The sequence below is a fragment of the Fistularia commersonii genome, chromosome 4 (genome assembly GCF_037954325.1).
Source record: "Fistularia commersonii isolate RoL2024-O1a breed Wild chromosome 4, RoL_Fcom_v1.0, whole genome shotgun sequence".
NCBI classification, from domain to species: Eukaryota; Metazoa; Chordata; class Actinopteri; order Syngnathiformes; family Fistulariidae; genus Fistularia; species Fistularia commersonii.
Genome location: NC_141287.1, coordinates 20093878 through 20120050, shown reverse-complemented (window position 1 = coordinate 20120050; position 26173 = coordinate 20093878). Strand labels below are relative to the sequence as shown.

General features: G+C 43.5%; 2 protein-coding genes across 22 annotated transcripts in view; one reads left to right on the top strand and one right to left on the bottom strand.

The window, feature by feature from the left end:
- Positions 1–10145, top strand: part of fmnl2a (formin-like 2a) — a 58197-nt gene extending 48052 nt beyond the window's left edge. For 5 of the 17 annotated variants that reach the window (XM_086145892.1, XM_086145881.1, XM_086145883.1 and 2 more), the window contains 8 exons: positions 34–102; positions 1822–1902; positions 2873–3002; positions 3137–3300; positions 3384–3485; positions 4304–4399; positions 4782–4905; positions 7949–9340. In XM_086145892.1, the coding sequence (XP_086002018.1) occupies positions 34–102; positions 1822–1902; positions 2873–3002; positions 3137–3300; positions 3384–3485; positions 4304–4399; positions 4782–4905; positions 7949–8058 (876 nt within the window). In that variant the 3' untranslated portion in view covers positions 8059–9340. Of the gene's footprint in view, positions 1–33; positions 103–1821; positions 1903–2872; positions 3003–3136; positions 3301–3383; positions 3486–4303; positions 4400–4781; positions 4906–6053; positions 6173–7522; positions 7848–7948 lie in introns of those variants that run through there. The other 12 variants (XM_086145877.1, XM_086145878.1, XM_086145879.1 and 9 more) reach the window with 4 other exon arrangements.
- An 874-nt stretch (positions 10146–11019) lies between these two features.
- Positions 11020–24864, bottom strand: prpf40a (PRP40 pre-mRNA processing factor 40 homolog A). Of its 5 annotated transcripts, none has more exons than XM_086145895.1 (27): positions 24834–24854; positions 23535–23615; positions 23241–23384; positions 21707–21790; positions 20850–20868; positions 20735–20754; positions 20608–20649; positions 19455–19565; positions 18999–19119; positions 18685–18709; positions 18241–18456; positions 17949–18054; positions 16773–16837; positions 16509–16673; positions 15447–15555; positions 15217–15367; positions 15005–15138; positions 14791–14905; positions 14372–14475; positions 14161–14277; positions 12514–12651; positions 12330–12425; positions 12158–12244; positions 11988–12078; positions 11841–11902; positions 11617–11772; positions 11020–11256 (listed from the first exon to the last, which is right to left on the bottom strand). In XM_086145895.1, the coding sequence occupies exons 1-27, from the start codon at positions 24834–24836 to the stop codon at positions 11164–11166; spliced, it is 2655 nt and encodes an 884-aa protein (XP_086002021.1). In that variant the 5' UTR covers positions 24837–24854; the 3' UTR covers positions 11020–11163. The 5 variants fall into 5 exon arrangements, with proteins under 5 accessions (XP_086002021.1, XP_086002022.1, XP_086002023.1 ...); XM_086145896.1 differs by having other exon boundaries at positions 11020–11253; XM_086145897.1 differs by having other exon boundaries at positions 14372–14463.
- Positions 24865–26173: the final 1309 nt, after the last annotated feature.

The window sequence follows — 26173 nt, the reverse complement described above, 5'->3', positions numbered from 1 at the left end:
TTGGTGTATCTGGTGTATCTGTCGCTCCCACAGCAACTTCATGCAGTCATAGCGGCGTCGGTGTCGATCAAGTCGTCACAGAAGCTGAAGAAAATTCTGGAGGTGAGCGAATCGTCTGGTCCTCCCCTGTGATTGGACGCAACGTTTAGAACAGCGGCTCTTAAAACGGGTTCGACGCACACCCGACTGGTCATTTGGGATTAATTCACTGGCTGCAGGTGATCACGCCGCTTAGCTTGGCCTATCTCTGCTGCAGGGAGTTTGGTGCGCTCGGTAGTCAACTTGGACTGTCGTGCGTTTTTTTTCTTAACGTCCAAATACCTTCATGCTAATTATGTTGCGTTAAAAAAGAAAGTGGTCGGACGAATATGTACGCTATGGATTTGCGTGTCTGGCTGAACCTGATGGCGTCCTAACGTCAGGACGTCAGCGTCCTCAATGCGGGATTTGCAATGCCAAGTTGAGCAACTCGAGTCTAGCTCGAGCTAAGGGAACAGTTCCTTATTCATTTTTTTTTTTTTTTGTGTGAAAATCGTGTTTTGCTGGTTTCGTTCTTTGAACACAGCGATGTTGATGCACGCTACATTTCGTTCACCGGTAAAACATACCGTATTTTCACGACCATAAGACGCACCGTACTAAAAAGCGCAGTCTCAGTTATGTGTGCCATTACTGTATTTAACACACACATATAAGGCGCGCCTGATTATAAGGCGCGGGTTTTACATACAATCCACGCCCACACTTCCCCCTTTAACGTTCTCATAGTGTCCTCTACTACGTCCGCCATACAACAACAACACACACACACACACACACACACAAGCATACAAGTGTGCTTATTTAAAAATAGAGCGGGAGCAAAACTGAGTTTGGTATTCACGTTTTTTTTTTACCGGTAATCGTCATCAATTAAACCCATGGAAGTCCTCATCCTCTGTTTCTGATTTGAGCAGCTGCGCTAAATCTCCATCTAACATGCCAGGTTCACTTTCTTTAGCGCCCACACTGTGTTCTCTACTACGTCCGCCTTACAATAACAACACACACAGGGCGCTCTGCACATTTTGAAGAAAATCTAAGACTTTTATTTGCGCCTAATAATCGTAAAAATACGCTATACCAACGTCTTGAGTTCGACAAAGTCGTATTGTATTTTCCTAATAAAGAAGGGTTCGTTGAAAGCGCAAATGCAACGGTTGGGGTTCAGTACCTCCAACAAGGTGAAGAACCACTGGTTTAGAAGAACGCAGACACTTTTATGGGCTCTTTCATCAAACCTCTCCCGCGCCTGCAGCGGCGAGCAAAGATGCATCTGCCGGTTAGATTAACACGCTGCAGCTCACCTCTGTCAGAGTCATTAAACACACATTCGCACGATGACGTAATCCTCGTGTTGTGACTCGTGCGTGCGGCGCACAACAGAATGAAATTGCGAAATAGCGAAAATGTTGTAATTTTCTCAACCAAAACCCGACAATGACGGAAACAAAACAAAACAAAACAAAAACATCTAAAAAGGGCATGCGTTTGCCAAAGTAGCAGCATGGTGATGTTAATCGCAACCATATTTTAACAGTTTTTTTTTTTTGTTTGTTTAAAACTTAGCAAAACACAGTTTTTATTAATTTGTTTGTTTTGTTTTAGTTGTTTCTTGTACGCGGGGAAGAAAAATGCCTCTTCTCGCCAGCAGCAGCAGCAGCAGCGGCCATCGTGGGAAATCTGAGAATCCCCCCCCCCTGAAATTTGTTGCATTCCTGGAATTTTGTGGTTTCCTTTTTCCATGTCATTTTTTTTCACCCCCCCCCTCGTGTTTTGCAGATTATCTTGGCTCTCGGAAACTACATGAACAGCAGCAAAAGAGGAGCGGTGTACGGATTCAAGCTGCAAAGTTTAGACCTGGTAAATTGCATCCGCTTGACTTCTATAAGGAATAATCCAATTTTTAGCAGCAGGAACACGACCACGGTTTGTGACATCACATACATTGAGGAGACTCATTTTTGGTCTGGAATATTTGGAATACGATTCAAGCAACCGGAAAAGAAATACCGTATTTTCTGGAATATGAGGCAAACCCACTAAATGTTACTGCGATAGGATCTACTGGCAGACCGGTTTTTGTGAATGATTTCTCATTTAAAAGCCTCATTCTATGCGTTTTTTCGTGTGCGTTGAGTCGCTAGCGTCGTCGTCTTCTTTGCCTTGACCTCTCGCATCTGTTTACTTTTTGCACTTCTTGCTAGAGCGCCCCCTGATGGCCGTTCAGCGAAGAAAAAATCCACGGATTATCCGCATCGCTGTACAAACCGCAGGGCTCACAGCGTGGGGGGGGGAAGTAGCGGCTTTTAGTCCGCAAAATACGATCCTTAGAAAAAAAACACAATTTAATTTCCGATAACTCCGCCAGTCCTGTTTGTAGACTGAGTTTATTAAACCAATAAAAAAAGGTATATTTTTGTGAGAAACCTTTGTGTTTCCACAACTATGACAATTATTATTTTGTAGTAAAGAAAAAAAAGAATTTATGCTTTCCATCCAGTGATAAAGTTGTACCTTAACATAACTTTTTTAAGCAGACCTTTGTAGTTGTATTTTTATATACATACACATATTATTTTTTTTATTTTTTTTAGATTTAATAATAATAATGATAATAATTCATATGATATTTTTATAATTTATATTTGTATGATTTATATTTATAAATTTATGTTACAAATAATATAATCATTATTTATAATATTTAATCTGCGATGTTCACAATTTGATGCTGCTACCTCATTTGCCCCCAATTAACAAAAACAAAAAAATAAATTCTGATTTTGACATGCATAAGGCCAAACAAAATGCACATTTCTTTTCCCCGCAGCTGCTGGATACGAAGTCGACGGACCGAAAGTTAACCCTCCTGCACTACATAGCCAACGTGGTGAAGGAGAAGTACAGTCAGGTTTCTCTCTTCTACAACGAGTTGCATTACGTAGAAAAGGCGGCAGCTGGTGAGCCCCTCGCCGCTTCTGTGTTTAAGGTTTTGTTTTTTTTTTCCGCCGTTACTCTTGGAGATGGAATGGCCTGTTTAATATCCCCCCCCCCCCCCCCCCCCTCACGAAACCGCGGTTGCTTTCGCCGGCAGTGTCACTGGAGAACGTGCTGCTGGACGTGAAGGAGCTGCAGCGCGGCCTGGAGCTGACCAAAAGAGAATACAGCATGCACGGACACAACACCATGCTGAAGGACTTCATCACGCACAACGAGGGCAAGCTGAAGAAGCTGCAGGACGACGCAAAGATCGCACAGGTGAGAGCGGCCGCGTTACACGGCTCTGTAATACCGCCGCACATTTGATAATAATGATGATATTTGTGGACTGTCTTTGCAAGGACGCCTTCGACGAGGTGGTGAAGTTCTTCGGGGAGAATTCCAAAACCGCGCCTCCCTCCGTCTTCTTCCCCGTGTTCGTGCGTTTCGTCAAGGCGTACAGGGTGAGCTGGAGGATGACCTCGCAAAAAGAAAATGCAATTTTTACATGACGGAGCCGTGTCGCTAAGATATAACTATTAGCTGTTATAACTTACCCATCATTTTGAAAGATTTTATTTTATATAAACTGCTCAAAAAAATAAAGGGAACACTTAAAAAACACATCCTAGATCTAAATGAATGAAATATTCTTATGAAATACTTTTCTCTTTACACAGTTGAATGTGCTGACAACAAAATCACACAAAAATGATCAATGGAAATCAAATGTATTAACCCATGGAGGTCTGGATTAGGAATCACACTCAAAATTAAAGTGTAAAAACAAACTCCAGGCTGATCCAACTTTGATGTAATGTCCTTAAAACAAGTCCAAATGAATCTGTGTTGCTTCCTGAGTGGACACTATGATTTCACACAAGTGTGATTGACTTGGAGATACATTGTGTTGTTCAAGTGTTCCCTTTATTTTTTTGAGCAGTATAGTTCATTTTAAAGCCTTTCAGTTTCATCCGATTCATGAGCGAACCCTGCTGGAAAGTGTGTCCCGAATTGAACTGTTTGTGGAAATAACAGGAAACCCTGAGATCCGCTTATTTCCCAAATTTGGTGAAAGCGTACGGCGTCTGCGGGCCGATTTGTTTGCGACCTTTGAACCGCGAGGCTTTTCGTAACGTAAACCCGCGCGTGTCAGAATCCGTCCTCGGCCGCGCCACGTCGCATTTATCTCTAAATTCAATCCCGAATCCAGCCGAACGCCGCCGGCGTTTTTTTTTTTTTGTGCGCGTACGTGACGTGCGATTCTGCGTAATCTCCTCAGCAAGCGGAGGAGGACAACGAGCAGAGGAAGAGGCAGGAGCAGATAATGATGGAGAAACTTCTAGAGCAAGAGGCCATGATGGAAGACGACCAAAGAGTAAGTCGGCCCTCCTCTGCACACGCGTCCTCGGATCCTTCCAGAGCAGTGTGTGTGTGTGTGTGTGTGTGTGTGTGTGTGTGTGTGTGTGTTATAAAGATGGGAAGGTAAAGCGGCTCATCCTCCCGTCATCCAGACTCCTGATCGCTGGATTAGTTTGTGCAGAGACTGCTAGTTATATTTATATCTTGACTTCCTGCCGGGTGACATTACATCATCCCGGGATCAGCCGTCGCACCGAAACTGGTTCACTTAATGGGCACATTCACAAAAACCACGGGATGACACAGCTGGCTGTGGATGAAGTGAAACTAAACATGGAAGAAAGTTAGAGTTTGCAAGTAATGTGTGTGTGTGTGTGTGTGTGTGTGTGTGTCGGCAGTCTCCATCTCATAAGAATAAACGGCAGCAGCAGGAACTGATCCAGGAGCTCAGGAGGAAACAAGTGAAAGACAGTCGGCATGTGTATGAAGGCAAAGATGGAGCCATTGAGGACATCATCACAGGTAACCGCACACACACACACACACACACACACACACGCCGCTCTGCATGAAGGTCCTCCCCTTCGCTAAGCATTCAGTCCCGACAGGTGTCTTAAACCAACTAACAACAATGACTTGCTTTTTCCAAAAGCAGATGTTTGGGAGCCAAACATGAAGCCACTAATCCAGTAACAGCGCGGGTGGCCTCGGCTCCGTATCCATGGTTACCGCTTATCTTACCTGCTTCGTCGTTTGCTTTAACACAAAGCCGGAGTGTGACCCGTTCTTTGAAGGCCAAATAAAGGCAATAAATCCATATTCTGTAACGTTTGGGGTGAATATGCAATAATATTTCTAGTTGACTTCCAACACTAAACCATAAGGGATAATATTGGTAAGTTAATCCTCCCTGTCTGGTCCCAGTTTCATTTACAATAAAATAAAGTTGGATTCCAAAGAGAAATGAAACTGTCACCGTCAGGTATCCACTTAACTTTATGGTGACCGTAAAGATTTTGGCTTTGTGGAAAGTAATATTCTAACCTGAAATTTTGACACAATTTTTGACACATTTTGACACAAAATGAAATTTAAAAAAAAAATGTATTGAAATTACCTTTTTTATTTGGAAAAAACAAACAAAAAAACTGAATAAATAAATATTCACAAAAAATGTGAAATTAGTTGAATATTTAGGAAAAAAAAAGAAGCTGAATAAATAAATATTCACAAAAAATGTGAAATTAGTTGAATATTTAACATTTACCAAAAAAAAAAGCTGAATAAATAAATATTCTCAAAAAATGTGAAATTAGTTGAATATTTAACATTCAGCAAAAAAAAAAAATAAAAAAAATTGGACATTCCTAAAGAACCCCTGTGAAGGAGATCCCAACCAATTGCCAGTTGGTTTATGTTTCCTCCACATTGGATTTATGATCCCAGCTGCAGCTCCTCCCTGCAGTGAAAGCTCTAACCCCGGGGTCGTCCCGTCGCTGCTCGCCGGCTGCAGATCTTTCCATAGAGCATTAACCGGTACCAATAACCCCCCCGGTGCTGTCGTGGTGTATTCGCTTAATGCTAACCAATGCTAAAAGCTCTGTAGAGTCTGCTTGTCTTATATTGTGTCTGTCTTGTCCTGGCTGTTGTCCCTGTTGTTCTCAATGCAGTGCTGAAGACCGTGCCCTTTACCGCCCGCACAGCCAAGCGCGGCTCGCGGTTCTTCTGCGAGCCCAACCTAAACGAGGAGTACCATTACTAAAGCTTGTAGAACTCTCTCTTCTCAAAGGTTGCTGGATTACAGCGTTCTCCCCTCGTTGTCTTGCATGCCTCATCACACTCCTCCTAACCGTCACGCTCACACAGCAGACGTGTCGCCAATCTTGTGTTTGCGTGCGTTCTCCCGTGTGTGTGTGTGTGTGTGTGTGTGTGTGTGTGTGTGTGCACGAGCATGACCGGGTGTCGTGGTTCTCTCCGCTCGCTCGCCCCAGCGTGACTCCCCTCCTGTAATCGATAGAATTCGATCACCGATCAGCTGAAATGAAGGTTCGGGTGAAAACCCCCAAGTTCAGATCGGTGCTGCCATCTAGTGGCCGCAGGTTTGAAATTCTCGATTGCAAAGAGGCGATTCCGTCGACGACGTCTTCATCACGCTGTCCGTCTCAGCCGTTTGCACGGCGGGTTTGATTAACACCATGATCACGTGGATGCATGTGTCAGTAAAACTTGCATTGTGTGTGTGTTTCAATCAATGTGTGATTTACCAAGAATGTTAATGTGTTGATCGATGACATGTATACCTCCGCTGCTCATGACATGGCTTCTTGCATGCTGATTTTATCGCACCCCCAAGCTCTCTCACACTCCCCCCCACTTTAGCCTGCATGCTGCGCTGCCGTCCCGGGCGGAGGTGTGGACTCAGATCGCCCGAATGGATTAACGTGCCTTGCAAAAAAAAAAAAAAAAAAGCAAATTCCGATCGACGGCGCGCAAACGTGTCGACTCTAACCTTTCGGTCGAGTTTTGAATGAACCTTTAAGTCCTAAAGGTGGGATCCATGAATGCAGATCAATGACTCGGTTCCACCTCTGCTTCCTGCCTGCTTCGCACTTTCTCACCCTTGCACCTCCTGCGTGCTCCTAGCATGACGGCGTTAACCCGGCTGCACGCCCGCTTCGGTCTTCTGGTTTTTTTTTTCTCCTCCCGATCGAGTCGCTGTCACCCACCCTCCCCCGCTGGAACCCGACGTTGGTTTTCTTTTCGGTTCACGCGTTTCCCCCTCCCGAGTTGGAAGTCAGGCTTTTCTTGCATCCTGCTGGTAGCCACTCTGCAAAGCAGCTGGGGTCTAGAGACACAGACACAATTAAAACGGTACAAATGGGTAAACGCTTTTGCCACCTCGAAGATCCCCCCCCCCTCCCTCCCTTCCGTTCCTGTAGAAGATCTTCCCTCCTTGTCAGGCGGACGCTCTCCATCTAACACCGGCTCTGTCACCTCCTTCGCTTCCCCGTCTCTTTCTGTGCAAAGCCACTGTGAAATGTTGCAGCGGTGGGAGGGGGAAGGGAGGGGGGGGGGGTCTGCTCCAGTCAGCCTCCCCTTCCCAATTTGATAACCTTCATTTGTTCTTCTCTTCATCCAGCCCTAAAGAAGAATAATATTACTAAATTTCCCAATGTCTACTCGAGGGTAAGGAACTCCTCCAGTAGCACACCTGTAGTGGTGGATGTGTCCCCAAACCTGGCAAGCATCTCTTTATTACCTTCCTCCGTCCTTTCACAACACCCGTCTCTCTCTTCTGCCAGTCGCTTTATCCTAGATAAGGATTAGATTAAAGATCTCACAATTCCACACCCTGTAGCTCTTCTCCGTAAAAAAAACACCCCGAGACAGCCAACCTTCAAGGCTTCTGCTTTTTTTTTTTCCCCAAAACAAACAAACAAACAAACAAAATAAACCCGCGCTGCTTTGACAGACAGGCTGCCAGCACTTTGAGCCGGCGGGCTCGTCACGACGCCCCGCCGAGACCACTGACCGCTCTCTTCCTCCGCCTCCCCGCCTTCCCCAGATTTGAGGAACCAGCCGTACAGGCGGGCGGACGCCGTGCGGAGGAGCGTCCGGAGGCGGTTCGACGATCAGAGCCTGCGGACGGGGAGCAACGGCGAGGTGGTGGTGTGAGGAACGGTGGGGGGGGGGAGGGGGGACCGTGCATGTGGACCTGGATGGCGGCGGGATGTCGAGAGACGGAGAGATAGAAGGTCGGAAGTGGATGGAAGGATGACGAGTGAAAAGATGAGAGGAGTCTGTATGTACCTGTATGCATGTATATACATATATATTTGTGTTTATATATGAATATACATGCTGATCCTGTGGCTTGGAGGCAGAAGCTTTCCACTATGAAGGACCCGGACTGAACCTTTGCGTCTAAAAGGTCGAGAAACTTTAGACAAGCCAAGTGCCTGAACTGTTATGTTTGTTTTTGTGGTCTCACATCAAATTTCTGACTGTTTTTTTTTTTTTTTAAATATTCCCACTTTCCGAGCAAATACAACAAGGTGTGAAACCGGATCTGCCCCGGCGGCCTTGCGAGCCACATGCTTCCGGGTGAAACCCAAGTGTAGAATGTACAGGGGGTGGGTGATCCTCTCGCTGGTGCTAGCATCACATCCCCGGCGGTTCCTTTCTATTCCACTAACCGTATGCAAGTTTTACACCTTAAAGCGCAGTGGAAAAACTGCATTTGTGCAAAAAGCGAGTGAGAAAAGTATCGCAGCGCTCAAAGAAGCAGAGCCTGACCAACTGAAGGCCCGACCGGGAGGGAATCAACTGGAATTTGAAGTATTTTGAGATTTTAAAAACGAGGGGCGGTTCGGTGGCTAGTGCTTCTGTAAAGTCGATTTTGAGTCCAAAAAACACACAGAAGCTTCATTGGAGACCCCAAATTGCCCAGACATGTGAATTAGAGGGTTATTGGTTGTGTGATATGTGAATGAAAAGGTGACGCGTGCACGGTTGTATGCATTTGGATGCTGTGAGTGAATGAGAGGGTGATATATATACATGTGTGTGTGTGGCTGTGATTGACAGGCGACCGGTCCGGGGTGAACCTCTGGGATCGATTCCAGCAAACACTCCCATGATCCTCATCCTGCAGGATGAATGAATGAATGAATGAATGAATGAATGAGATCATCACAGCAGCAGGAAGACTGAGAGACGGACATTCAGTTGCAACTGAAAATGAAACTCAGGTTGAAGATGAACATAGTGGTATGGAACCGCACCACTTGGAAAATACCGAATGGACTGGATATCGGAGGAAATCGGCGTCGGTCAGGCTCTGATTTCTAAACTCATAAGTGCAGAAGACGGGAAGGCAAAATTCGCAACCCAACTGGGGGGGAAACTGGATTTCTTTTGCATTTTTGTCTCTGTAAACATCCATTTTATTCACCCCTGGCACCTGCATCTACTCTTGTTCTTGTATAGTATTTAACCAAGCTCAGCTCACGTCTCCATCCCAGTGTGGTTTTGGCAGCAGGATCATTGAAAAAGAAAAAAAAAAAATGAAATCCCAACTGTACAGATATTTTGTTACAGTTTTTCCTTTCTTTTTTTTTTATTTGAAGTTGAATTTACCTGACCAGATGGTTAATATTGTACATATTGTTGAAACAAAAAAAAGTTTTCATTGCCTTTTGCTGTACAACTTGAATGTTATTTTAACTTATAGTTTGTTTCCATTTTTGTATATTTAATTAAACCAAAATGCAGCTAGAATCTACACGTTAGATCATAGCACATGGTAACTTTATTAACTCCGTCTCTGTGGACGCGCCTCGGCGACAGGCGTCTCACGTCGGTTCCAAGAATACTCCAGGCCAACAGAGCCCATTATCGTTATTATTTTCTTAAAGTGTTTCTCTCACATGGAAAAGAAATTGATAATGTCCATTTTGGGGCCGTTCTGCAACGCGCTGCATCGAAACTGGAAATGATATTGTCTAAGTGACGCTCCTGCTGTTGTGTCATCTGCCATCCCATCTTTTCTTAACTTCACTGTCTGCTACAGGGACCTTTTTCTTACTGGGTCATACTGGCATGTTTTTAGGGTTTTTTTTTTTTTTTTTAAACTCTCACCAGAAATGTGTATCTTAGGTGGTTTGTGCTTATTGCTGAAATAACAAAACCCTTTTTTCAAATTAGATGATACGAGATTTTCACAGATATATGATCAAATAAACTATTTACATTTGAATAAATGCTCGCTCATCTCGAGTCACTCTTTTGGATGTGGTGCAAATGAGTTTTTAGAAAAAATGCTCGCGGAACTTGTGGAAGTTATTGAAGGATCATCTTTGAGGGTCCACGTTCAGATTGTCCTAAAATGACTATTTTTCAGGTGCCCAGAATGCAGTTGCACATTAGCCGGCATTAATTCCAGTGTTTCCACTGAATCTGTGCTGAGCGCTGCAGTTGCCACAAATAACTGTTTTTATCTTCGGTTCTCAAGGCGGCTTCCTTCGGTCGACTCGTGTTGAACCTGTTGTGAATGTTTTATAGAAGCGTCTACTGATGAAACTCAGCTGTCCAGTCAGATAAGAATGCAGCAAGTAATACATATATTAACCTCCCTTGCAGAAGGTGTATTGAAAATATATTCATGTTTCATCTGTACTTCCAGAATATAAATAAGTCATCAGAAAACACACATCCTTCACTGAAATGTTGTATTTTTATTATTGTTATATGTAACTACATATTAATTTTTACCAAATGCTCAAAAGTAAAACCAGATTGGTCTAACCGGATCATCCCTCCAGAATACAGGTGTGGTTCAATCGTGTTCAAATACAACGTAGAATTTGCTTTTCAAGGTTTCGCCTCATTTAAGCTACTTTTTTCCGGGTTACTGTCATTGTTACATCAAGATATGACTTAACGTGAATATAAAAAAAAAAAAAAAAAAAAAAATAGTAAAGGGAAACACATCTACAGAGAACTAAAAAAATTAAAACAAAAAAAATAAAAATTGAAAGCTAGCAAAGAGGAAAAAAAAAAAAAAAGGAAAAGGGGGGAAGTTGACAACAAATGACCCAACAGTTTTCTAAAGTCATTGCAGTTCCTTGTAGCACATTCCCATAAACAGCAGAGGAAGGGATCCCCCCCCTCCGACAGTCTGTCCCACATCGCCGGGCAGGGGGAATCTGATTCGCTTGGAGGGGGAGTCGTGTGTCAAAGGTTACGCCGACGGATGAGTAGCAGTCGCTGGGGTGATTATTAAGGCGCGTCGAGCTGCTCCAGTAAAGTTCTTCTTCTCTTCTCCAGCTCTCCTTCGCTCAGCTCGCTGCCAGAGGTGTCCCAGCCGCCCTGCTTGCAAGAGACACAACCAACCGCGGCGTCAGCGTCATTTTAAAAATTACACGTTACGGCAGATTGGGTTCAATGTCCTTAAAATAAATACAAAAAATTAAACGGTGGAAATGCTTCCATCCATCAGCTATTAGAACTGTGATTCGAAAGGATTTCAATCACTGCAGAAACTGTTTAAATTCATTTCGAGGCCAAAGTATCTAAACTTTTTGGCGTCATTCGCATGCGTTTACAGGATCCGGGTTCTCCGGGACCAACGGGAATCCCGAGGAATGTCGTTCGCTTCAAAACATCCTCCCGAGACCTTCGTCACACAAATAACAGCATTCTGATGCTCAAAGTAGAAAGAAGAAGAACAACCTCTTCTTTGGCTGCTTTTCTTTTCGGGGACTTCTGTTTGGAGTCGGAGCGTAATTTCCCTCGGGACTTGTCGGCATCTTTGTCTTTTTCCGGGTCTTTCTCGCGCTTCCCGTCGCGCTCTCTTCCTTTCTTCTCGTTGTCGGTGTCGGGAGAGGCCTGGTTTTCAGAATGGCGGTCAGCGCCGAGCCAGATCATCTCATGTGCCGTGTCGGCCGGGTACTTACAGACTTGTGGCGCCTCTTCTTCGTCTTCTTCTTGTGCTTCTTGGATTTCTTGTAGCTTCTCTCTGGTTTCGGGCACAGAGTACCAGCCGATGACGGAAAGCTCTCGGCTTCTTCCGCGCGTCACTTACGACAAACGGCGTCACTTACCGGATTCTCCGCTGGAGGAGCGTTCAGAGGGAGACTTGGACTGGGACCTCTTCTTCTTCTTGTGGTACTCCTCCTCCTCGGACTCGGAGCCCTGCGCAAACCACGTACACCGAGTGTTAGACGGATCCTGACTTGTATGCTCGCGTCTGGTCTGACTTCGAAACACTGACCGATCGGGACCGGGATCGTTTCCTGTGGTGCTTCTTGGACTTCTTCGAGTGTTTCTTTGTCTTCGAGTGATGATGTTGGCATTCATGCTGTGTAAATCCAGGGACATATTTTTAGAAAAGGTGCATTTTTAAAGGGGAAATGTGGATAAACTAGGCGGTTTCCAGCCCTCACCTCCAGGACGTGCATGAAGTCTTTGAATATCCGTTTCCTCTCTGACTCCAAAGTGACGTCCTCAAAGGCAGATTCTTTGAGGAATCTATCTCTGACCTGACGGCGAAACGGCGGTCAGTCCAGATTCGGGTTGAAAAGACACTTCAGAAGCAGCAGAAAATGAAAGCCCGAGTAAAGCACATACTCCTTCCCACGAGTCGTCGGGCTCCAGCGGCGGCGTCGCCTGCTTCAGCATGTTCTTGAAGGCCGCTTCCTTCCTTTTCATCTTCCTCGCCTCCTCCTTCTCCCGCTCTCGCTCTCGCGCCTCAGCCTTTTCCAGCAACTGCAGCGGGGTTGTGTGAGAAAAAAAAATCAGAATTAAACTTCTTTACTTGAATGTCGACCTAAGTCTGTTTTAAGCGACCGTATTTTCCGAACTTTAAGGCGCACCAAAAGCCTTTAATTTTCTCAAAAGCAGACAGTGCGCCTTATAATCTTATAATATAGTAATAATAATAATAAATTATAATAAATATATTATAATAAATAATATATATATATATAAATATATATATTTATAATATATATAATATATAATAATATATAATATACGCCTTATAATAAATTTGTAGTTAACAGTTAAGACAATTTATATTTCATTGTATTTCTTATTCTTCCTCCTTCCTACTATTATCTATTACTGTTATGTTTTTGCTGAAACTCTGGCACAACAATTTCCTTCGGGATAAATAAAGTTGTTCTCATCTCATCCTCTCATCTCTCTCAATCTGATGCGCCTTATATATGGATCAATATTGGTTAATTCTGGCAACCGTTGTCAGGGGGTGTAACAACGGTAAAGGGGGAATTCGGGTCCTGTATAAAGACCCTAAATTGGCAACTTTCAAGAGACACGCTTACGACGCAGAATTGAAACTCAAGACGATCGGTCACGCAGCAGAACACGGGAATAGAGCAGCGGCCAGAGAATTCAACATTAACGAATCAATGGTACGGCAGTGGAGGCAGCGACAAGATGACCTGCGCCGACCAAACACAGTTTCGGAGGAAACAAAGCGAGACGGCCACAGTTGGAGGACAAACTCAAACGGTGGGTTGTCCAACAGAGAGCGGCAAGTAGAAGCGTCGCCATGGTCACTATTCCAATGAAGGCAACAGCGCGAGCTGGCGACATGAACATCGGCGGATTTAGAGGCGGTCTTTCTTGGTGCTTTCGAAAAACGTTTTCAACGAAAGCGGCACGTACGGCTCCTTATTGTGAGAACGCACCGACTTGTTTTGGGAGTGAACGGAGTTGTCAGAACATTGGTTTGTATTCAATTAATGAAGCTTGACTGACTTTTCTGACTGTTTTGTTGACATTCCCTTTAGCGCAGCTTCATCTGGTGGATGCATAACGCAACCCCGGCCACGACAGTAGTTTCTATTCTATGTGGCGCGCCCGTTGTATGAAAACAGTTTTAATTCAGGCCATTCATTGAAGGTGCGTCTTATAATCAAATTCACATTATAGTGCGGAAAATACGGTAAGTCCTGTAACTGAAAAGAAAACCTCTGAGCGTTGGTGTTACGCTTTAATATCCTGAAGATAAATAAACCCAGTGCAAATTCCATCGGTCTGGAGCGGCGGGGCATTTCGATTCAATATGCGGTCGAAATCGGGGTTTAAGTTGACATTTAGCGTTTTTAAAAACGTCAACCTCATCGGACGCCGAAGCATTGCAACGAAAGGCGTGAGGTCCACTTTGCGATCGGTAATCTCGGGGAGGAACGTGAATACGGAAAGGGAAAAATTCGACAGCAACCGGAAACGGACGGACGAGGCGCTTACACTGTTGAAGGCCAGCTTTATGTTTCCGGCATCGAGCGTCGTGGCTCGCTTGTCGGAGCTGATCACCGAGCCGAAGTCATCGAAGCTGGTGTTGACCTCAACTAGGAAACCTTTGTCCTGAGGAAGGAGGGAGAAGGAGAGAGAGGAGTTGCCGGGTTACCGTTCAAGGAAACCGCGCTCCCTTTACACTTTTACGACACAATCCGCGCACCTTGAGAATATCTTTAATGATCCTCTTCTCGTCGTGGTAACGTGCCTTCAAGTCCTCCACGTAGAACTTGAACAGATCCAGGGGGGTGGAACCTACAGGACAGCCTTGATTAAATTAAAAGGCGGGAACTGATTTAGAAATGGATGAAAGTGAGAGAAAATCCAAAACAATTTTGGGCCAAGTTTGACCAGCTGGGTGGGAATCGCGACAACATTACAGAACGTTTATCATCATCATTTTTTTTTTTTAAACGGCAAAGCTGCAAAAGGAGTGCGCGAGTGCTTCGCAGTGTGTACTTCCTGGGCTGTGTGTGAGATACATCTGCGTGTTTGCGCGCCGCACGTGTCACATCCGTGTGCTTCAAACAGACATGTGCGGCAACGTGTGCGGCAACGTGTGCGGCGTCTCGATGTCCTCACCCGGCTGGCCCAGCATGTTGGCAAAGCGGATGTCAGAGCTCAAGGTTGGGTACATCTCCATCCAGGCAGACATGGAGTGAAGCTGGCCGTGGTCGTGGAGCTCGTCCAGAAATTTCTGGGGAATAAACAAGGACGGATGTGTTTGCGGCGATTTACGTGCGAGACGGCGGGCTTTACATTTAAAAGCGGTTCCTTCCCTTTCACGCCCGCTCACCTGGAAGGCCTCTCTGTTCTTGCGTTGTCGTCTCCTCTCCCTAAGAAGTGTTTTTTGTTTCTCCTCCTCCTCCTCCTTCTCCAGGGCTCGAATGTGCTCCTCGAAACAAATCAGGGCATCCTCCTTGTCCATATCTGTGGGTAGACGACGACGATAAGAGCGGTGCTTCTCACACAGCACGATGTCAACCGTCCTCGCCGCTTTCTTCTTACTCTGAAGCTCCTCGTCCTCGGCAAAGGTGGGGTTGTCGAGCAGGTACTGCTGGGCCTCGGACCAGGTGGTGCGGTAGGTGACGTTAGCCATGTTGTCCAGAATGTTCTTCAAGGCCTCCCAGTTCCTCTTCCTCAGTTGTTTGGCTTGTTCCTTGAAATTCAAGGTCCGAGACTAAAATATGTATCCGGCACCGTTTTTGATGGATATACGGTTATGAAACTGACTTTACCTTCTCTTTCTTAGCCAGGTAGAACAACACATCTTCATAGATCTCCAGCCGGTCTCTCTCTGGGACACAGCTCCACACCTCCAGCTCACAAAACATCTGCTCCGCTTTCCTTGTTGGCAAATAAGCAGCGGACGCGCAGGGAGTTATACGTTTACACGCTGACCCACCTGATGGCAGCATTTCACCGCCTACATTTATTTGTGACAACCTTGAGCTCCCTGCGTACCATCGGATTCCTAGCGCCGCGAGATATCTCAATCTTTTAGAAGAAACGTGACGCGGCGGAGCCGAACTCCTTACGGGAGGTCGGACGCGTACGACTGTGCGCGAGTCTCATAAATAAAAACGCGAGACGTCGTATTTCCGTGTTTAACTATTCCAAAGCAAGAATCAGAGCCAGGGAAATGAGTAAGAACTTCAGAAGACAGACACAGCGAGACAGGCTATCAGTCTCCAGCTTCCCGTTGTGAGCCATCCCAGATTACGGCCTCGGTCTCCACAACAACAACCCGAGTGCCGGCTCAGCTCCAAAGCTGGCCAGCTGTCAAAGGCCCCGGTTGATGTGCCTGTCAGAGTGACTTTCACCCCACAGCCTCACCAGATTGCCAGCGATCTGGATGTCATATGCGGTGTCAGGGACCAGCGCTACATCCTTTTGAGTGTCGCTGGCCCAATTCAGAAGCGAACTATAAATAACCGAATCAAGACGCACCTAAAGCGAAGACCTCTACGGAACCAAGCAAGAACAGAATGACGCCATTCACAACTTTTTTTTTCTCGTTGTCACATCCCTGGGAGGTGTGTGTGTGTGCGTGTGTGTGTGTGGAGGCCTCGAGGCAAAAGTAAACTTGTTCACAAAGCACACGTTTGAATAAGAAAAATACATCTTGTGACCTAGCAACTCTTCTCCCGGAGTCGTGTGAGCGCGGACGTGTCGCATTTGTTGAACGGGAAAGCGCGTCATCCCCCGAGACAAACGCGCTCAATCATACGTTCAACGTAGGCAGTGCCAAACCAGTAGGAACGATAATTCATTTGCTGTGCGATGAGGATAGGGCTTACTTGTATCTGGTGGTGGATGTCATCTTGTCATGGTTCTCCAAGAACCTCTGGAAAGTTTCTTTGGATTCTTTGTATTTAATTCTGGCCTCCTCCTTTTCCTCCTTCTCAGTCTGGACTTTGTAGGCGTTAAATGCCTGCTTTTTTTCGCTGAGCTTTGGAAGTGCGCTTTTCGGTGGCAGAGACAAAATCAAAAAATGAGGTCAGAGGAAAATCTAACGGTCGCGTGCCGCTGAAATGGGGCGCGGATGATTGCTGATGTTGTACCTGTAGCGAGGATCATTGATAATCAGTTTCATGGCCTGCTCCCATGAGGAGTTTGAGGACACACCCTGAAATACAATGATAATTGAAAGTCAGAATGGCCTGTAGTGTCAAGCAGCAGATACACAGCATGTAGGGAGAACTATCAAGGGTGTTGCTCTTGCTTCTACAATCAACACATTTCGTTATTACTAATAGATGAAGGGTTAAGAGGTGTGGAGTGGCAATTATTCAAAGTGATGCCACCAAGGATTTGTGTAAGTGCGCTTTCTGCTGTTTGTCTCTCCCGGGGAGTGACTCCTTTATCCATTATGAACTGATTCCACCACGTGCCTCCGTCTTGTCGGCCGTCGCGCTTGTTCCAACTCACTGAAGCACGTCACTTTCTCTCAACTGCATTTATGGCGGGCAACACCGGGCCGTTGATGCAATAACGCTAATCGTAATGACAGAGCCATTAAGATCTTTCAGGAAATGGCAAACAATCTCAGAGGGGAGCTTTATGCGCCGAATTAAAGACGGCCTAAATATAGCAGTATTCAAGGTGCTCGGCTGCCGTGCCCGCCAAACAATACATGCGCATCTCGACGGGAGGTGAAGACGGCGCTCGCTCCTCCCGGGAGTTTATTGGGTGTTACACAGAGAACAAAACGCCGACAGCTGATTTACACCTCGCACTTTCACCGTAAGACAAACTTCACGTTTTATAGACAAAGTAAATCGGTATAAAAGTCAACCAAGATTTGCATGATGTCATCAAACAGCCTTATATATATACACACACACAGCTATGCCTATCTATATCTGCCTATATATATATAAAACTTGGGGTTTTTTTTTTGTGTCAAATTGATGTTTCAGCGTTTGTGCACTAGTTAAAACAATTAGTGTGCAAAACAAAAGTGAAACGCCCACAAAGTCTTTTTGTAAATCTGTGACTGGCTCTCGAGAACGGTGATCCATCACGGCTATCGGCCTCTGCTGAAAGCATTTTGATAAATTCTTATGTCCAGACGAGCATACAAATTCAAAGCGACAGATTTTCTATTTGACCTGCTAACTGTCAGATAACATGAACATACACTACAGGGACGCCGCAGCCTCTTGTTTCGACCACAATGCGCGGCCTCTGCTTGATCTGCGTGTTAAATCCCCCCGACAGGATGGCAACGCACTCACCTTCTCCTTCAGTAGCTCCTTAAAGGCCTGCTTGGCCTCCTCTTTCGTGTTCCATTTATACGCCTTCTTCTGAAGTTCTGGTCGTTCTTCTTTTGTGACTTCATCGCTGAGGACGGGATTACCAGATTAAAGCATTTGCAAAAATAGGACCAAAAATAGGACCAAAAATATGGCCGCGATGTTCATAAACCCGTTCAAATAAGGCGCCGCCTCAATTCGGGGGTTTAATTCGTATCACGTCATGCGAATCGGAATTATAGAGACGGCGACAGTATTTCGTTTAATTGTTTACCTGGCTGTGACCTCTGTAGAAACGGTGTTCTCGGAGGAAGCCGCAGGTGCATCCGTGGTCTTGACCTCAGCTGTGTGCTGCATGGTCGCCTGGGATTGGTGCTCCTCGGAGACCGCAGTCGCAGTTTCTGCTTCCATTACAGTCGCCATGGTGGCTGTATTGTCTGCTTGCAACACGGGCGCCACAGCAGAGCTCGGAGCCGTTGCTTCCACCGTTCTGAAGTCAGATCATGAAAGCAGAATCGGTGATGAACGCTAGCTGAAATTTGCATTTCTAACTGACGTTAATCCTATTGATGGTACCATAAAAAGGATTTTTAATTGTGGAACAAAGAAATGCCTTTAATGACCACTGTATTATGGAGTGGAAGGCACCAAAACAAAACAAAAAAAATGTTTTAATTGAACGGTAAATGATAACGGACGGTAAACAGGAAGCCCTTACCCATTCTCCTCTGCTTTGATCATGGCTGGAACAGACAAAAGGAGCACCCGGTTATGATGCTTGTTTTCATTTCAAAGCGTAGTGCACATAAAAGCAGACCATGTAGTTAAATATAGTGAAGGAGCCTCTGTATGTTCCTGTTTTTGTGCTTCCCATGTTTGTACGTCAATGACACACAAAGTCCCCTTATACATGAGGGAGACGGTCATTTGTCATTCATCAGGTATTAAAGACTCATTCATAAAGCACTAAATTACTCGGCATGAAAAAATGGCTCCACGCTAAAGGATTCGCATCAGATGACGGCTCTTTACCTTCCAGGTCCTCCAGCTCTTTGGGTTTGGTCCATCGGGACTCCTTTGTCTGGGAGTTGTAGTAATAAGGCTTCCCTGTGTCGGATTTGTACTCTTTCCATGGACATTTAGACAGCATTTGCTTAAGGGAACAGATGGAGAACAGAATTTTTCATTTATGATGCATGAGACACATATAGGTTTTGAAATATGAGAACAAGTAATCTATACACAATAAGGCCAATTTGGATTTAGCTTGTCGGCATTGCATCTACAACAATATCAACACTTAAAATGCTTAAAAATCAACTGCACATAAAATTGATTAAACGTTTCAAATGCTGTTGAAAGGCAGTCTTTGGAAATAATGCAAAACCTATGTATGTGTAAATAATGTGTAAACCCATTTAGGTAAAACATTAACTATATGTCACAGGCGTATGCTACAAATGCTATTTTGGTGAAAGGCGGTTTTACCTCTGCGGGAGATTTTAATTCATCTGGTTTTTCCCATGTGGACTGCTTGGTCTCCGTATTGTAGTAATAGGTCTTCCCATCCAGCGATTTGTGTTCAGTCCAAAGGGATTTCTAAAGTTGTTATTGCACAACAAACAAACAAACAAAGCAAAGCAAAACCTCTCTTACTATAAAAACAGATACATGTTAGAAACAAGCCTATCAGCTGTTTGTGGTACCACAATCTGACTGAAAAGCCTATGCGTGTAAAAATTCTCCCTAATACGTTGCAGCAAATTGATATTTGGAGGATAGAAAACCTGCCATTAGTTTATAAACGTATGTATTCAAACACTTGGATCCTGTCCCGAGGGAAAAGTGATCTTGCAATAATGTTTTTGTTGGGAATCATGTTATTTTGTGAAACTCTTGTGTTTCAGTGTTTTTACAAACCAATAATTAGGACACACTTTTAGGAGCACGTAGTTAAGAGCAGTGAATGTGACTTGTTTGGTTTTATTTTATTAATAATTCTATGCATCATACATGGCACCTGATTTTGAATAAGAGAAACTGACGCTGAATTCGGCATCATCCAAAGGCCCCATATTTATTTGTTTTCCCAGTTCTTGTCTTATTGGTTTGAGCCCTATTGGCATTTCATATTTAAAATGAAAAATACCCCCCCCCCCCCCCCCCCCCAAATTTTAATTTGGAAAACAAATCATAACAAGCTTTATTAAAGTTGTGCTCGAGAACAGTAGTTGCCTAGGCTGGCAGCACAAGCAATCTTTTTCATCACTTTAAAAACAAAGCGCCAAATGAAATATGAGGATAACAAAAGGCTGGGTCAAACAGAGTAAATCACTGAACGGTGCTGAAAAGATAAAAGCTACTCTCTAAGTCAAATAGTACATTTCACTTAAGTGTCTGTCAATAATGGGTTATATGAAAATATTGGTCATGTATTTCCAGTTGCTGTTTTTAAGTATAAATGTTATTATAAAAACTCTGTACAAATAGAAATATGTCTTAATAGTGGTTAAGAATACAGTATACGCTGCCATGCAGATGCCAAACTCAAATGCAATTCTATGACCACTTTAAGACAGGTGAATATCCTGCTTTTAACAGTTCACATCCCAAATTTTAGGGCCATGCTAAGTCCACAAACCTTCTTGGGCTGTTCATCCTGTGGGGACCCATTTGTGGTATTCTACAGGACAAAGGAACAGGTCATCAGGAAATGAAAATAAAAGACCGTGTCCACAAAGTAACTACCCCATTAATTGCATACTTACAGTTGTTCCGGGTGCAGGAGCTGGGAACACAAAAAAAAAAAAAGAATATCAACCAAAACGCCTTAAAGTACGTAATAAACGAAAGATTGGGATTGTCAGAGAATAAGGATCTTACCTATGGTGTCAACACCAGGCTGTTGAAAAGAATATTTACAGTGCATTAGATGCAAAAGAAAAAAAAACACACGTGTTCTGCAGGTCATTCATAAATAAAAGAGAAGTTGAGATAGAATCAGCTCGCTCCTCACTTAGACTGCAGTTACTGACAAAGAGTTCCTAATTAGTACATAACTCCATACGCTCAAGATGCAAAACACACTTGTGTTGATGAAGTGAATGTCTTACGATCTGTAAAGCTCTTTGAATATTGTGAAAATTATAACATCAGACTGCTTATCTGCATAAATTGCCTCAATGGCAAAAATGAAGATCAGCACAGTATCAACAGAGAAGGGATGCAAAGGCCCCTGTTTCATTATGGACACTCCTAAACAACAAAAAAAATACACAAATTATGGGTTCAGGGTGTTTCTAATCAAACACTTTTAATCATAAGGTCTTTGTGTATGCTTAAGAATATGCTGAAAATATTTTCCGTCGAGCGGTAACAGTGGTTAGCGCTTCTGCCTCACGGCAAGAAGGCTCCTGACACGATTCCAACACAAGGCCTTTCTATCTGAGGTTTGCATGTTCTCGCCGTGTCAGCATGGGCTTTCTCAGAGCTCCTCCCACAATACAAACCAAGCAGTAGGTCACTGGAGAGCCTTAAATCGCTCAGACATGTGAATGAAGGAGTGAAAGGCTATAGATCTGCAGACTGGCGACCGGTCCAGGGGGACCCTGCCTCGTGCCCAATGACAGCTGGGATAGGGTCTCACCCTCCCACGACCCCGACTGCAGGATAAGCGCTATAGATATTGAGTGAAGAAATGAATGTGTGAATGAGCACTGAGGAAGAAAGTGAAGAGTTACCGGCCCTGTTGGTTGTACAGCCGCAGCTGGCAAGCGGGGGGGCAACATCATCCCCGGCATCATAGGTGGCATCATGCCTGGCATCTAATAAAAGAAACATCATGAAATATTCATTGAGTATTTCCATACCACCGGGTGCGAGCATAAGGGGTGAGATACGGCGTGAGACAAGGTGCTGGTGTCTATGGCGACGGCTTGTTGCAACTCCAGAGAGGGTGAGACTGGGACTGAGTCTGTTGTGGATATTGAATGATGTCTTGCCACAGCTTGCAATGTGTGAAACAGTAAGAAGTCCAACTTTGGCCCTCCGGCACCTTTTTTAACTATGTTTCTGGCACTGTGATAAAACACCCCTAATTTCACATATACCTCTACTGCTGACAGGAGCTCGTGTATAAACTAAATAAAGCTATTTATTTTGCCTCACTAGAGCGCCAATACCAAGATCTTTGTTCTAAATATCAATTTTGTGAGACAAATGGTTTCAAAATATTTTTCCTGGACGTTGCATTCACACCAAGAATTGTTAAGCTTAAGTTAAATTAGGGCTATTAGTAACGGATATTTTCTTCATTTATAAATCTGGCATAATTCTTGACTAACTAACCTGTATTTCAAAAATTTGGTGAAAAATACATATCGTTTTCAAAAGTTCATAATTAAGTCCCACATATGGCAAAACTTAAATTACTGAACTGACTATCACATGTCAGTAAATACACCTTTGATCAGACGACAGTAGATTATTTTGTTATTTTTTGGTGTAAAACAGATTATTTAAGTTGTCTTGGATCATTTTAAAAGTTCAAATCTAAATGAATAATAATCATTATAACTACAATTATACTTTTTTCAGATTAACCACATTCACTATGTTCACTTGTTTCATTATAACAATGGAAAAAAGAGGCACTAGATGCAACCAGACTTTTCGGACAAATTTTTCTTTTCGAGACTTTCCAGTCTTTTGCATTTGTTCAGCTATTCGGGAGGTTGCATGTAATCGCTAATAACAACTGAAAATGAGTGTGCGGGAGCTACGGTTCTTTTGAATTTGGCAATTTGCCTGATGATCGATTATACTAGTTATGGTTAATCGTGGTGAAAACTAGAGAGCAACAAGCCAGGATGTGTTTTTCGATCAAGGTACTACATTATGGTTAGACAAGAGAAAGCCCCTCCAGAGTTGCTGATACTCTCAATTATCGTAGAAAAACAAGTCAGGGAAAAACTAGAATTGAGCAGGAACAGTTAGCTGTATTGCAGTCTTGTGTGGTGTGGCTGTGGCCAACAACAGCTACTGCTCATTAAACGGATGTTTTACCATCAACCAGTTGTTTTCCCTGACTAAACTGCCACAATATATACACATATATATATATATAGATAAATAGATATAGATATAGATATAAATACGTATTATCCTGGGTGTATAAAATTTTTTAGTATTCGTCATTAACTGTTGTCTAAATATGTAAGTTATGGACATTCAGTTCGACTGGCCAAGTACTAGTTAATTTTTTACTGAACCCACCTGTCCCATTGGAGGTGCTCCCATTGGTGGCATGATACCTGGGGGCATTATACCAGGTGGCATTGGGGTCATGCTGGGAGGTCGCTGTCCCATAGGAGGCATTCCCATTGGAGGGAAATGAGGCGGTATTCCTGGTGGTCCCATCTAAAAAAGAATTGGGGAGAAAAGGACAAATCAGAAATCGTGACACATCTCTATAGCCCCAGTGTCAATCACTCTCAGTGTGGCCCTGTGTTGTCCCAAAAACAAAAAATGTAAAACTATGTGGCACAAACAATTCTGTCACTGACTTACAAAGGGGGGAGGCATTCCTGAGGGTGGTACACCTGGGTAAGGTGCTGCCTGGCTCGGGCCATTATTAGCTTCCGATGAAGACTGTTATGAATGGAAAACACCACACAATGTTCATCAACTCATGAGAGCCAATGATGTAATATGTAGTTAACACTAGAGAGAGAGAGAGACCATTTCTCTTTCTTTCATTATACTTAAAGTTCATAAGTCTAGGTGATCTCGGCCAACAATAGCCAACTTGACTTTGATTTTCTTTTCATTTGTACTCACAAGCAATTGCATAGGTACAATTGCCTTTTCAAACTTTCAAAAGGCAATAATCATGCCATTCCAAATAAATTGCAATGTGTGGTTACATATCTTGCTGTAGCACATTACAACAGCAGATTTTTTAAGTTTGATGGATATTTCTTGCAGTGCCTTTATATTAAACATTGGATTTAAAGTAGCTTATACATTTATGACACTCTGTGGACACAGTATTGCGGGCAATTCAATGAAAATACATACAGATAATACATTTCCAAGTAGGTAGGGCACAGAGATGGTCACTCTGACAAAGCATTTACATTTTAAACATAATTCATGAGTCACTTCACTCCAATATGCAGAAATGCTGGTTAACTAAATTCGCCCTGCTCAGCTTACGTTAGCTGTTTTATGCCCTATTAACAACAAAATTCAAAACAAAAGGGAACCTATCAAGTCTTAACTGTGTCTGATGGCTGCTAACTGCCAGATAACACACTTACGCTGCAGTTATACACCTGCATTTTTTATCTCAGTACATCACTGAAGTATTAGCACTCAAAGTACCCAAAACTCCAGTTAGTGAATTTCGTAAAGTCGGGTTTGTGCTGTAATTTTTACGTGCGATAAGTGACTCAAGACCCAGACTAAACCCTGGTGACACTTCAGCTCCTAAAACAAGACTTCCGCCGATATCCGGCAAAGGATCCGGCAAATCGGTTTAGTTCAACAAAATGACTGCTGCATAAAACTTGGCTAAAAAAATCCCATCGTCTTTTAGACCCTGAAAAAACTCTCAGTATTAAAAGTGAGAAGCATACGTTCCAGGAAATAGCCAAGCCACTGCTATGTGGGTGCCGCTAGATTAGCTTTGTGCTAAAGCAACACGCTAACCCGTGGAGTTGTAAAAGAAACGACGTTAATTATCACATAACCGAGGCAAACAGTCCGTAGCTAAGAAAACAGAAATTTTACACACGTTACGTGTTTAGCTCTCTTTGTCTTTCATTTAGCTGTAAATAAGAAGTTCTTTTGAATGGCTGTACTCACCATGTTGACCAGAGGGTAGGCTCCACCGAGACTCTGGAGCACCACGCAACAACGAGCAAGACGATTGGTCGAACTCCCCCCGAATTCATAGAGGGCAAAGGTAAAGTTTCTCTAGCTTCATATTTGCGTCCGTAATGCGCAAGTAAATGCGCATTTTTAGGAAATTAAGTGGAAATAAAGCTCCAAACTAATACGGTTTCGTTCCAAATGAACATTATTTTGAATCCTAGACAATGTTTTGGGTAAATAAGATGTTGTTCCATGTTCCAAAGCAACATATTTTTTACGTTTATTTTAATTATTAGGATCATTTTAAACAGAAAATAAAGCAAAATGCCTTGATATATGTAAAAAAAATATACAAAAGTGGAGTTACAATTTTTATTTGTTCTTTTTTCAAGATTCAGTAGACTAAGAAAAAAACAAGAACACACCGATATGATACATGGATGAATAAGCACATGGTTCACAGACCAGTTGGTGTTCGGGATGTAAACTGCAAGACCAATTAATAGACAAATAGACAAATGCAGAGATTCATAGGAAATGATATGCTAGAAATACCCCGGTTGCTGGGGCTGATCGCACTATTATAGCTTTTGAGAAATGTCTTTGTGTCTGAAACCCCGTCTTTTACAGATACGCTTCATATCGTTGTACAGGTGGTCTAAAATAAGGCATATCCAAAAAAGAACATGGCAAGTTTCAAATCATTCGCGCTATGTTAGTCAAATAATCCATATTTTGGACCGCATTTGACTCTCGCTGAATTCCAGCCAAACACATTAATCTGCAACACTGTTATAATGATATTTTCTTTTCATCTTTTTATAACAGATGCCCCACTCGAAGGCTGGAGTTGCCGGTGTTCAGACACAGCAAAATTACCTTTGTGTATTGGGGATTATTTGGAGAACTGGCTGTGATTTCCCAATTACTGGCTTCTATGATACTGCTCTCCTGGCTGTATGTAGTGAGTGATATACTGCATTATACATTTAGATATTTACATATATGAATAAATAAATGAATTAATAAACAAATAAACAATCACCCATGTATGCATACACACATTTGAATGCGGATTATCTTCCGAATTAAAACTGGATATTGCAGATGTTTTTGATACAGCACACACCTGATCTTTATGCCTGCCAAAGTTCTTGTTTACTGTGATGTGAAGTTCTTCTCGGATTTAGAGCGCTATCAGAGTGTGAAGCATGGAAGAAGGAGTTGGGAAACAGATGAGTCCACAGGCAAAGTAGACAGCAATAAACTCTGATGTATTTACTGACAAATACAAGAGGATACCTGATCCATTCTTTTAACAAGCCGAAAAG

Bases quoted from the DNA above. Each gene is read 5' to 3' on its own strand.
- prpf40a (XM_086145895.1), bottom strand. The intron at 23,385-23,534 runs GTAAGTCAGTGA...ATTCTTTTTTAG, and splicing joins CAGGAATGCCTCCCCCCTTT to ATGGGACCACCAGGAATACC. The intron at 21,791-23,240 runs GTGGGTTCAGTA...TTCTTTTATTAG, and splicing joins GAGCACCTCCAATGGGACAG to ATGCCAGGCATGATGCCACC.